The following is a 12,296-nucleotide window of genomic DNA, read 5'->3' as shown; positions in this document are numbered from 1 at the left end:
AGGTGGTGTGTTGCCTATATGTAAATCTATTCAGTGCCCACAGAGGTCAGTAGAACGCATTAATCCCCTGGGACTAGAGTTACAGAAGGTTGTGTGCTTCCATGTGAGCACTTGGAACTGAACTATTTATTAACATGAATATAGGTGCTCACATCATATTAACTTGAGAAGCCTTTTTAAAGAGAGAAGAATTGTTACAAGAAAAGCACTCACTGTGACGGAAGAGGTACATCAGCCATACAACAATCTACAGAACCTTTATCAGAATTTCAATAATCAAACCAGTTCTTTCGTCACAAGTTCCTCAAAAGAAAAGTAAAACAAATGAAGTTTCTTCATAGTACTTTCTACATTTAGATATAAAACTACCCCAGGCACTAGTTGTTTTATCAGCATATATAATACAGGATCACTGCTAAGACAAATCATGGAAAGATAAGCTAGAAAGGAACTTTGTTCACTATAATCAAATCTCTACAAAGCAAAGGCTGCTGTTCTAAGTCAGTAATTCCTGAAGTTTAGCCCTCAAACAAGCAACATCTGCTGGGCAAACTTTTAGAAATACAAAATCTTAGCACCACCCTACACCTGCTAAATCAGAAACACTACACTGAGGTCTGGCAATCTGCATTTTATCATGCTCTCTGTGATTCTGCGCACAGCTAAGTTTGAGACTCATGTAAGTCAAACACATAGTAATTCCCTTGTAACACTCCAGTAGAGCCTGAAATTTTTAGTTTATTCTGAATCAAATGTGGCATTATTTTGTAAACTGAGACTCATTACAAGGCAGTCTAAACTTGGAAATAAGTTGCTTAAAGGTCCACCTATAAATTCAGAAAACTTAAATGGTTTGGTTTCTAGACCAATTTATAATCTAACCCAGTAACTACTGTTAAAAAAAAATCCACTTATGACCCAAATACTTAAGATTTGCATATGAGGGGCTGGAGAGATGACTCACTGGTTAAGAACACTTCCAGAGGACCTGGGTTCAATTCCTAGCACCCACATGGCAGCTCACAACTGTATGTAACTCCAGGATCCAACACCCTCACATAGATATACACACAAAACACCAATTAAAAAAAAAAAAAATCTGCATCTGAAATCCCCCCCCCCCATGCCTTGGTCCCAGTGCAGGAGTGTTCTGAGACAAGACTTCTGGAAGTGACTACAAGAGTATTATTAAGTAATCCTCATCAATGGATTAATCTACTACAAGTTTACAACTTGATAGGTAATAATAATTATTATACTGGAAGTGGTACAAACTAAGGAAGTGAGACCTCTCTGGTCCAATCCCTTCCTCTTCTTCCTCTTTTCTTCTTCCCAACTACCATGAGACAAGCAGCTTTATTTCATATACATGTCCCATGCCATGTTTCAATACACTGCAGCCAAATGAACACAGATTGCAACTATGAGTCAAAGTAACTCTTCCTTCAAGTTGATTTTTTTCAGGTTATTTTATCATAGTCATGGAAAGCTATCTCACACTGAATAATTATCACCTGCTACTGAAAAGTAGTGCTTCTGTTAAGCCTTGGTAATAAGCTGAAGCCCCAGAAGTTATAGCTGAATTACAATTTTACTTAGTTATGAATATGAAAAACTTGAACTAGACAGAAAGCTTCAACAGTCTACTATTATTTTACAAAATACAAATAGCTTACCGTGCTAATAAATTAACTACCAAGTAGCCTTTAGTGGTAAGAGAAGATGCAATCACTTCACTGCCCAACACCACCAATCACCTCATCTCAGAAACAGACTAGGAACAAATGATACTGTGTTAAAAGCTTTTGCTCCACCTGGCACAAGAGTGCACACCTTTAATCCCAGGCTGGGGAGGGAGATGCAGTCTGTGTGTTCCTGGCCATCCTGGTCTACAAAGCAAGTCCAGGATAGCTAGAGCTGTTGCACAAAGAAACCCTGTCTCCAAACTCCCACTCTCCAAATAATGCTTTTGTTCTCATTTTTATTTCCAATTCAAATTAGGTTCAACTACACATCAATCCATTTGGGTTTAAACTTCACATTATAAAGTAAGTTAGTAAATTTAGGAGGACTGGCTACACAAACAGGTCATACAAACAACAAAGGGCAATGAGTACAGAGATAAAGGCAGGAGACAGAACATAGCCGTCTAAAACACTGTGACTAAAAACAAATGGTCAATTACTCATCCCAAACACAAAACAGGTAGTTAGCCTTTTCCCCTTATAAATGGAGGTATACTTACAGCATAAAATAATAAAGCATACCCTCCCACAATATTAATACTAAATCTGTCCTTGCTGCCTTGAATCACCAATTGTGAAAGCCGGGTTAGGGTTTCTTTTTCAACTATTACATATCCTGAAGTGTATTTAAATTTTTCATTTATAGTACCATAGGAAGACAAAATTCAGGGCATTTCCCAAAATAACAAATCTTTTAAGAGAAACCATGCAACAGAAGTATGAGTATATTCAAAAGGCAAAGACTTTAGTCTTGTGTTATAAACAACTATACCAAAGTGCTATTCTGTCCCATTTTAACTCCAGTTCCTTTATTCTTGCAAGCACCAGCAGTATCATGAATTCTATCAGATAGCTGCCTTATCAATGAGCCACTATTATCAATCATATTTCACTTAATTGTAAACTAAAAGTTAGCAGTAAAAGAACTTGCCATAATAAATCCCACGTACTTCAACATCCCATCTTTTAGGTCACTGAATTCTTCTAGCTGTTCATTCACTTCTGCCTGTCTAATACTGTTGATTTCTTTTTTTCCAACGTGAGATCATGATGATGAGCAGCAGTATATCTTAAGATTCTATCCTTCCCAAAAAGTTCTGTATCACCTTCTATTACTGACACAGGCTTTTAATATCAGTACAGCAAGAGGGGCATCTGTGACAAATGTATCCCCAAACTTTACTATGACAAGCCAACAACTCCCACTACAGAACCATCTTTAATTTTTTTTAATCTGTTTTATTTTTCTTATGTGTATGAGTGTTTGCATGTATGTATAGGCACCATATGCATACCTGGTGCTCCGTGAGGTCAGAAAAGAAGCTCAGATCCCCTGAATAGGTAGAACTGTAGATACTGTTAGTAATGATAATAAGCCATCATTTGGGCACTAGAAATTGAACACAGTTTCTCTGCAAGAGCAACACATGCTGCTAAGCTATCCAAAAGTAAACATTTTCAGTTATGCATTTTAAAAGAAATCAGGAGATGTGAGACTCCAAAAACACTAAAACTATTCAATTGTAACTAGTCCCAAGAAAGATATCATCTGAAAAACTGTGTTACCCAGGAAAAACCAGGTAACTCCTGTTCATGAGACCTTAACCTACGACAGATTACTTTAAAGTGAAGCCCAATAAATAAAAGGAGCACCTAGCTATACTTTATATACCCAAGCCAAATAAAGCCAACAATACTTGAAAAACTATAAATCCAAACACAAAAAGATAAAGATTTCTTTCCAACTTTTCATATTAGTGACTTCTCCAGAAACTTCCAAGTTACTAATGCCTAACTCCCCACTCATCCCTAGAGAAATATTACTTCTGACTAAACAATGGATGCTACTTCCTAGTCACTCTCCACTGAGAATTAGTAGCTGGTAAAATTCTTAAAAGCAGTAAAATGTGTCAGTTTTTCAGAGAATAGTGGAGAAAACACGTACAACTCAGAAGATCTGTAACAGTTCTCTTCAAATGCTGAAGGCCTGTTCATGTAGCATTAGTCTGCCCTAAACAAAAAAGTATTAAGAGTGTTAAGAGGAAGGTATTTCTCGGTATTTATTAGACGTTATCTATTCTCATTCTAATTTTTTTCCAAACAGGTTAATACACAAAGATTCATTTCACAATTTAAAAAGATAATCCTGCATAACTCTTAGTCACTATCCAGGCAGGAATGGAAGCACCTGACCCTGGGTAAGAAAATGTATTTGTCAAAGAGTCCCAATATCATCTACTTTGAATCACATTCTTACAAAACCGAAGCCATGGGCTAGACACAGCTTACTGTGCTTTTCCCTGCTATGTCATAGGCCCCAAGTTTGATTCTCAGTATACCACCTAAAAAAGGCAAAAATTGAAACACTAATGACTACAAAGTTATAAGGGGAGTGGAATTGTTTAAAACTATTACTTGCTTTGTTTAACAAAGCTACTTAAAAAAAAAAAAAAAAAGGAGTCTACACAACTGAAGAACACATCCATATTCATTCTCTTGTACCCTCTTTGGGTCATGTATGTTTTTCAAGACAGGATTTCTCTGTGTAGCCCTGGCTGTCCTGGAACTTACTCTGTAAACCAGGCTGGCCTTGAATTTACAGATATCCACTTGCCTCTGCCTCTTGAGTGATGGGATTAAGCTCAGCAAATTTTTAATTTCTATGTTGAAATAAGAATACTACAATACTACATTGTCTAAAGATTTACAACGGTTCTAATGCCAGGAATTATCTTTGCCTTCCATACTAAAACTATTGACAAGTCCTACTTATAGTACCAGAATTATTCTACTTGTCTACTCATCAATTCTGTCTACCTGAAAAATAAAAATTCAAACTGGGAAGGGGGGGGGGAGAAGGACTAGGAAATGTTTCTGGGAAATGACTTAGTCTATGAAATATTCCTATCTAGTACATATTATGTCTAAGGGAAGAAGAGCAGAATGGTTTACTAATCTAATCATCTTTACCTCCAACAAGATATCCACCAACTGACTTAGCAGTATATCAAAATCCCAAGTGTACAGACAAGTAACAAAGCTAAAGCAAAAGTGAACAGACTTCTTTAAGCAGATTGATGAAAAAGCACACCTTGTCCTTTCCTTAGAGAGCATAAATATTTTTAATGATTTAGTTTTATTTTGTATGCACTGATATTCTGCCTACAAGTATGTCTGTATGAGGGTGTCAGAGCTCCTGGAACTGGAGTTACAAACAGTTGTAAGGTGACATGTGAGTGCTGAGAATTGAGCCTGCATCCTCTGGAAGAGCAGCCAGTGTGTGTTTGTTTGGAGACAGGGTTTCTCTGTGTAGCCTTGGCTGTCCTGAACTCACTTTGTAGACCAGGTTGGCTGCAAACTCAGCGATCTGCCTGCCTCTGCCTCCCTGAGTGCTGGGATCACAGGTGTGCACCAAGGCAGTATGAATTTTTAATTCTGCCCAGGAAAGTCTTTCTCCCATGTTTTTCTACACATACTCTAATAAGAGCACTCAAATAGCTGGTGGAGAAAAAGGAAGCTGAAGACAGACAACTTTAAGCTGAATTTTGCTTCTGCTATTCCTCTTGCTCCTTTACTGCATGTCCATCATGTATTGGGGGGACTGTCAATTACTATGACACCCAGGAGCTTGGAATCTAAGAACTGAAATAATATGTTGTCATTACCTGTTCCTCAAATTTTCCTTGTTTACATTTCAGGATTAAGACTGGCAATTATATACCTGAGCCTCCCAAAATAAGCAACACTTAAAAGTTTTTAAGAGTTTAATTTCATCTAGGCATGTATCTTGTACTAGGGTGTCTCCCTAGCACAAGAGAAGCAGAGACAAGTGCAACAAGACTGCAAGGTCATCCTCCTACACGACAAACTTGAGGCCACCCCGACTATATTAAATTTGCAAAGGTCTGGCAAGATGGCCGAGTCAGTAAAGGCATAAGCTATCAAGCCAGATGGCCTGAGCTCAGTCACAGGATACACATATGGCAAGAGAACCAACACCTGAAAGTTGCTCTCTGACCCCCACAAGCACACTGCGGCATTTGTGCTCTAGCGCATACACCCACATATAAATAAACCTAATTCAAATTTTTAAAAGTTTGATTTAATTACAATAACATCACAATAGATGAGATTGCTATGTTTTGCACCCCATTAGCTAGACAATTTACAAAACTCAGCAATGTAACATTAATAAAGGTCTAACAACAAAGAAAAGGGTATTTTTTCTTGCATATTGGACTTTTCATCTTGGGAGGGGAGGGTATTTTGTTTTTGAGACAATGCCTATGTAGCCCTGACCTGGCATTCACTATGTAGACCAGCTCTGGGATTAAAGGCATATGCCACTACACCTAGGTACATGTTGGACTTTTAAAAGAGTAACTAGGGACTAGAGAAATGGCTCAGGAGTTAAGAAAGCATCCTATTCTTGCAGAAAGGACCCAGATTTTGTTCCCAGCAGCCACATAGCAACTCTCAACCTTATGCTTTTGCACATATACACTCAGGCATAAACATTAAATAAACTACAAAAAGAATTATCAGCAGAATTCATGTTGGCTGTGAAGACTGTACAGAGGCAACATTAAAAAGAAAGAGCAAGCCCAGTATGGTAGTGCATGCATTAATCCAAACACTTAGGAGGTGAAGGCAGGCAGATATCTTGAGGCCAACCTGGACACACACACCAAGTTCCTGATCTACATTCCAAGTTCCAGGACAGCCAGGGTTACACAGTAAAATTCTGTCTCAAAAGTGGGAGAAGTTATCATTTAAGAGATGACTCAGCTGTTAATGGCACTTGCTGATCTTAAGAAAGATGCGGTTCCATTCCCAGCACCCACATGGTAGATCCCAGCCATCTCTAATTCCAATCCTTCAGCTCCCACTACATAAACATGGTACATAGAAATACATTCAGACAAAAACATTTACACTAAAAAAATTAAAAAATTAATAAAAAATTTGCACACATAAAATAAACTTTAAAATATTTTTTTTAAAAAACTGAAGCAAATGGGCCTATTTAGTTATGCAAGGTCACTATCATGAACAATTACACCTAGATTTAAGAACATTACAAATTCTGATTATCCCTATGAACATTAAATCACGCTTTTAGACCTGCATCAATTATAGAGGCATTCCTAATTTGCTTTTCTATAAAATTAATTGGACTAAATTCTAAGATGGTTTTAAGCTCTAAAAAAAGTAAAGGTTCTGTAACAACATACTAATGAAATTAAATTCAATTAGTCATGACATCTTTTTTTACTAATTTTCTGAAAAGATGAGACAGTGCTAATCTAAACCTAGCCAAATATAAACTTAGTAATTGTTCATTTTATGACAAATTATCTACATTCCAAGATAGGGTCTCATTATGTAGCTCTCACTGTCCTGGAATTCTCCATGTGGACCAGGAGGGGCTCCACTCGACAAATTATATTCTTTTTTTAATGTGTATGAGTGCTCTCTCTGCATGTACGCCTGCATGACAAAAGAGTATCAGATTCCATTATAGATGGTGTGAGGGGCTATATGGGGGCTGGGGACTGAACAAGAGCTCTGCAAGAGCAGCCAGTACTCTTAACTGGTAAGCTATTTCTCCAGCCCCAACAATTCATAATATAACACAAACTGTATTCTTTTTCACATAAGTATCCTAAAGTAAAACACTTTGGCTAAGTAATCTATCATTTTAACCTATCATGATTCATTTATTATCATGACTCAACATTCATCATTTAACAACACTCATGATTGTATACTCACCCAAGAAAAGGAGTTCACAACTAAACCTTTTTAAGTAACATACACTATGGGAAGGGGAGGGAACAAGAGGCTGAGAACCATTAAAACACATCATAATTTTCCCCCTAGACAAGGTGAATTTAAATCAAAAGTAATCTTGAGTAGTGGCACACTCCTTTAATCCCAGCACTCAGAAAGCAGGGACAGGTGGATCTCAGTGACTTCCTGGCCAGCCTGGTCTAAATAGCAAATTCCAGGACAACCAGAGCTAGAGACCATATCTCAAAAAAATAAAATAACCTTGCTCTCAAATAAACATAACATTTTTTCTGAGAGAAGGCAAAAACCAAGTAACTTTAGCCTCTGCACTGCTTACTCACTCAAAATGTTTAAAAAAAAAAAATACATTAGCCCAAGAAAAAATTTAATCTATATAGTTTAAAAGCTGAGTATCTACTAACACAAACCATGTAACAGGTGTATAAAAAACTCTTAAGAGACACATTACAGTCTAGAAAGGTTAGTCTTTCAAGACAGGGTATCTGTGTGTAGCCTTGGCTGTCCTGGACTCACTCTGCAGACCAGGTTGGCCTTGAAATCACAGAGATCAGCCTGCCTCTGGCCTTGCTGAGTACTGGGATCACAGGTGTGAGTCCCTGGGACTGCTTAGTCTATTTTTAATGAATATTGTTACTACAAAGATAAATATTATTACTACGCAGATATAAAGTACACAGTCTTTAGCAGTGGTTCTCAGCCTTCCTAATGCTGCAACCTGGTTTTATAGTTCCTCATGTTATGGTGACTCCAAACAGTTATTCCCACTGCTACTTCCTGTAACTATAGTTTTGCTACTGTTATTAAGTATCTGTGTTTTCCAATGGTTTTAGGCAACCTGCCCCAAAAGGGGTTGTTACTCACAGGTTGAGTGCCACTGCTTTAGGGAATGATGTAAAAATATACTTTTTCCCTCTGTTTGAGTTTCAGTTAAGCTTTTTTTCAAGCAAAGTGAACACTAGCTAATTTTTCACACAGCAGAGCTGTCTGTCATTTTAAATGCCATCTATAAACATCCTTTACATCAAAACTGAATAATCTTCTGCTATCAAATGAGTATCTTTTAAAATTTAGATTGTTTCCAAATATCTTCTTATGTAGCGTAAGGCACTGTTCTGTCCTGAAAGAACTATGGAAAGAAAACTAGGTAATAAGTCTCTCAACTAAGTGTTATATTTGTAGTTTAATTTCTAAGGTTTTGTGTGTGTGTGTCGTTTTGTTTTTCAAGACAGGGTTTCTCTGTGTAGCCTTGGCTATACTGGAACTCTCTCTGTAGACGAGGCTGGCCTCGAACTCAGAGATCAGCTTGCCTCTGCCTCAGTGTTGGAACTAAAGGTGAGCAAGCACCACCATGCCAGGATGCTAAGTAAGGTTTTAACTGTTTACATTTTATTCTCTATATTATAGGTGTTTTTTTGCTCAACATCGATATACTCTTTATTAAATGTCAAAAACAACCAAACCATTTATTAGGTTGAATTTCATAAGACAGCTCAGCAATGGTAAGTCTGCATGCTCGCTGCGCAGATAATTTTCATCTAATGGCAGAAATAAACAAAATGAATGAAAAGCTTCAAAATGAAACACAATTGTATCAGGTTTCTGCATTGAAGTAATACTACTTTATCTACTGATAACTTTTGTTGGGAAGAATCAAAATGTAAGTTGCTAAATTGAAGTTGAAAAAATTATGGCTATTGCATTACTTTGTAAAGTATTAATACTGACTCAGAATAAATCCTACTTTAGGTATATTACAAATGCTCAGTACTACTGAAAACTTCTCACAGGGCAAAAACATGTAGTAATAAAGAAATAAAATAAAAACCAGATGTGCTTATATTACTGCAAAATCCAATGCCTTGTGCATCTCCAACAGTAAACAGTTTTAATAGCCATTAAGCCACAATATCAACAGTCTAGTAATTGAGCAACTAATCCTGTGGTTTATAACTCCATCTTTTCACTGTTATTTAGAACCAAACACTGAGAACAGAAATGATAGAAAATATTTTACGTAAAGTTGTTGTTACATCATCACAGGACATTATCTGAGCCAATCCCCATAATAATTAAATTACTCTTTTTGAATGGGTTTCTCTATGTAGCCCTGGCTACATCAGTTTACATCAGTCTGTAAACCAGGCTGGCCTCAAACTCAAGAGCTCCACCTGAGGCACACCGGTGGTGGTATACACCTTTGAGCATTTAGGAGGCAGAAGACAGAGGGAGGCAGATCTCTGAGTTTGAGGACACCTCGGGTCTACAGAGTGAGTTCCAGTATATCCAAGGCTACAGACAGAAACCCTGTCTGGAAAAAAAACACAAAAGACCCACCTAAAGGGGACTAAAGGGGCCTACCACATGGCCCAGGTGATAACATTACTCTCACCTGTACTTAGGGAGAAAGAACACTAATGTTACAACTAAACACACTTTGGCCAGTTATGGTTCCAGTCCTTCCTCATAGGATTTATAACCTAGATTTGTGTCTTGTTTTCAAATGCCCTTAAACAGTACATACTGCCAGTACAATGACTGCTACTCAGCATTGTTGTTTCATGAACATATTTCAAGATTTTGCAACCACTGACATCTATACCTAAAATATTACATCATTAAAGCTCATGTGGGTTCCTATTCTAGAAGAAACTGACTTCCTACAAATTCCAAAAATAAAACTATTTGAGGCATCAGCTAAACTAATGTTGCTTACTGCATTAGGAAAACTTAAAGATACCCATGTTAGACTCAATTTCACACAGGGTAGAAAACACAGCAACTTATCAGAGTATGTTGGCATGCAATTTCATTATCTGAATGTAGCTTAAAATAATTTCACTGTTTTAATACATTTTTCCAATTACTAAGAAAAACACTGGTACATCAAAATAATTATCACAAGAAAGCTTGTTATTTCAAGTTAATGTATACTCTCAATTTCAAGTCAAGTCTGGAAAACTAAAGTAAAACTGCCAGTCTTCAGCACTGAGACAGAATAACAGTGAAGGTGAATGTTCCAAACTCACCAAAAATGGAAATCAGCAGATAAGCTATCAAGATTAAGATTTAAATAACCTGTTAGTTTTTTTTTTTTAACTTTTTTCTACAGCTCAGATTTTAGCCACTATTCCTATTTAATCCTGTCCTGACTGGCTAAACAAATATCTTCACTGGAAATTTTCAAAATTGAAAAATAAAAGACTGGCAGGCATAAGTTACATTTTACTCAAGATAAAGGGCAAGTTGGCATAACAGTCCCAGGTATGATTACCTCCGTTTTTACGGTCCCTTTCCACTACTTTTTCTTAATCAAGGTAGAAAATTTACTTCTACAGGGACCCTTCCTCTTAACTGTGTTAACACACTATCCTGCACAAAAAGCCAATTTAAGTAACCTAACCCCGTGGCCTAGAATGGCTAAATATTAAAGCCAAAAACAGAGTGGGTGTGGCTCGATTTTTTTTTTGGGGGGGGGAGGCTAGGGAGGGCGGCTGCCTGGTCTCTGCCCTCCCCCTCTGCTTTCGCTTTGTGCTCACAATGCAGCTCCTGTACAGCGCTTCCCTCTCCCGCAGCCGCCGCCATGTTAGACACTCCATGTGCCCAGAGACTCAGAGGCAGTCTCCAGTCTAATCTAGATCCACCCCCACGAAGGATCGCAATCGATGATGGCCACTTGCCTTTTTAGAAGGGAGCAGCGGTAAAAATAATAACAAAAGTAAATAATGGTAAATTGATAAATTGAAATAAAGTCGCTGCAAAAAAAAAAAAAAAAAAACAACCTCGTGACTAGTCAGGGCGTGAGGTTCCGAGCACCCAGACAATCGAAACAAAGGGGGAAACGTAGGGGGCCCATGTGAAGGGGGCGGGGGTGCCCAAGCGAAGGCTCTCTCGAAATCAGGCCTTGAGGGCACTGCAACCTCAGTTCGGGACTAGACACACATCCTTCCCAGGGAAGGGGGGCCAGAGCCATTCCACCGGCCTCGTGCCGAGACCGGAGAGGCAAAAGACACTGTTACAAGGCCTGGGCCGCTCGACCCCACGAGGCAGTCGGGCGACCCGGCGCACGGTGCCTCTGGCCCATGGCCTCCGTCAGATGTCCGGCCTCCGTTCCCGAGTATATCCTGACAGCGGGCCCCACCACCTAAGCAACCCGTCCCCGGAGGGGGGGGAAGGCCCGGCACGGCGTGGTGAGTAACCGAGGCCTAGAGGCAGCGCCGCGCTCGGGTCAGGTGACAGGCACCTCCCTGAGGCGCCCGTTTTCTGGGCACGAAGCGCCTCCATCCACCGCGGAGGGCCGGGGTAGGGACGGCCGGAGCCGCGAGCCCTCCCTCTCCGCTAGCTCCTCGCACCTTTTTCTTCTCCAAGTTCCGAAGTTTCTTGTCGATCACGCCGAGGATCTGCTTCATGGCCTCGGTCTGGACCGCGCCGGTGCCGGTTGCCGGATGCTGAGAAGCCGGCGCAGCTGCCCCGGCCGCCGCTTCACTCCCGGAGGAACCGGACGGCGGCGGCGGCCCCGACGACTTGCTGCCGCTTCCGCTGTGGCTGGTGGCCGAGGGCATCTTTAGACCGAGGAGAGAGGAGAGGAGAGAAGAGAGACAGAGAGAAGAGAGAGAGAGAGAGGAAAAAAAAAAAAAGCGGGAGGGAAGGACAAGAGCAGCGAGTCAGGAGACGGACGGGGCGAGACGCGGGACAAAACGCGCAGCGGGCGGGAGGCGGCGCGCGCGGGCGCGGTGGGGG

At 39.6% G+C, this 12,296-nt stretch overlaps 1 protein-coding gene across 2 annotated transcripts in view; it reads right to left on the bottom strand.

The window, feature by feature from the left end:
• Caprin1 (cell cycle associated protein 1) overlaps positions 1 to 12,296 on the bottom strand; it is a 38,439-nt gene that overhangs the window by 25,476 nt on the left and 667 nt on the right. The window contains exon 2 of one of the 2 annotated variants that reach the window (XM_055599629.1): positions 11,909 to 12,118. In XM_055599629.1, coding sequence (XP_055455604.1) covers positions 11,909 to 12,118 — 210 coding nt within the window. Of the gene's footprint in view, positions 1 to 11,908; positions 12,256 to 12,296 lie in introns of those variants that run through there. The other variant, XM_055599639.1, reaches the window with a different exon arrangement.

The sequence above is a fragment of the Psammomys obesus genome, unplaced genomic scaffold, assembly GCF_907164565.1.
Source record: "Psammomys obesus unplaced genomic scaffold, mPsaObe1.curated_primary_1811, whole genome shotgun sequence".
Classification (NCBI taxonomy): Eukaryota; Metazoa; Chordata; class Mammalia; order Rodentia; family Muridae; genus Psammomys; species Psammomys obesus.
Note: the sequence above shows the minus strand (reverse complement) of the source record. Positions and strands in the feature narration are given on the sequence as shown.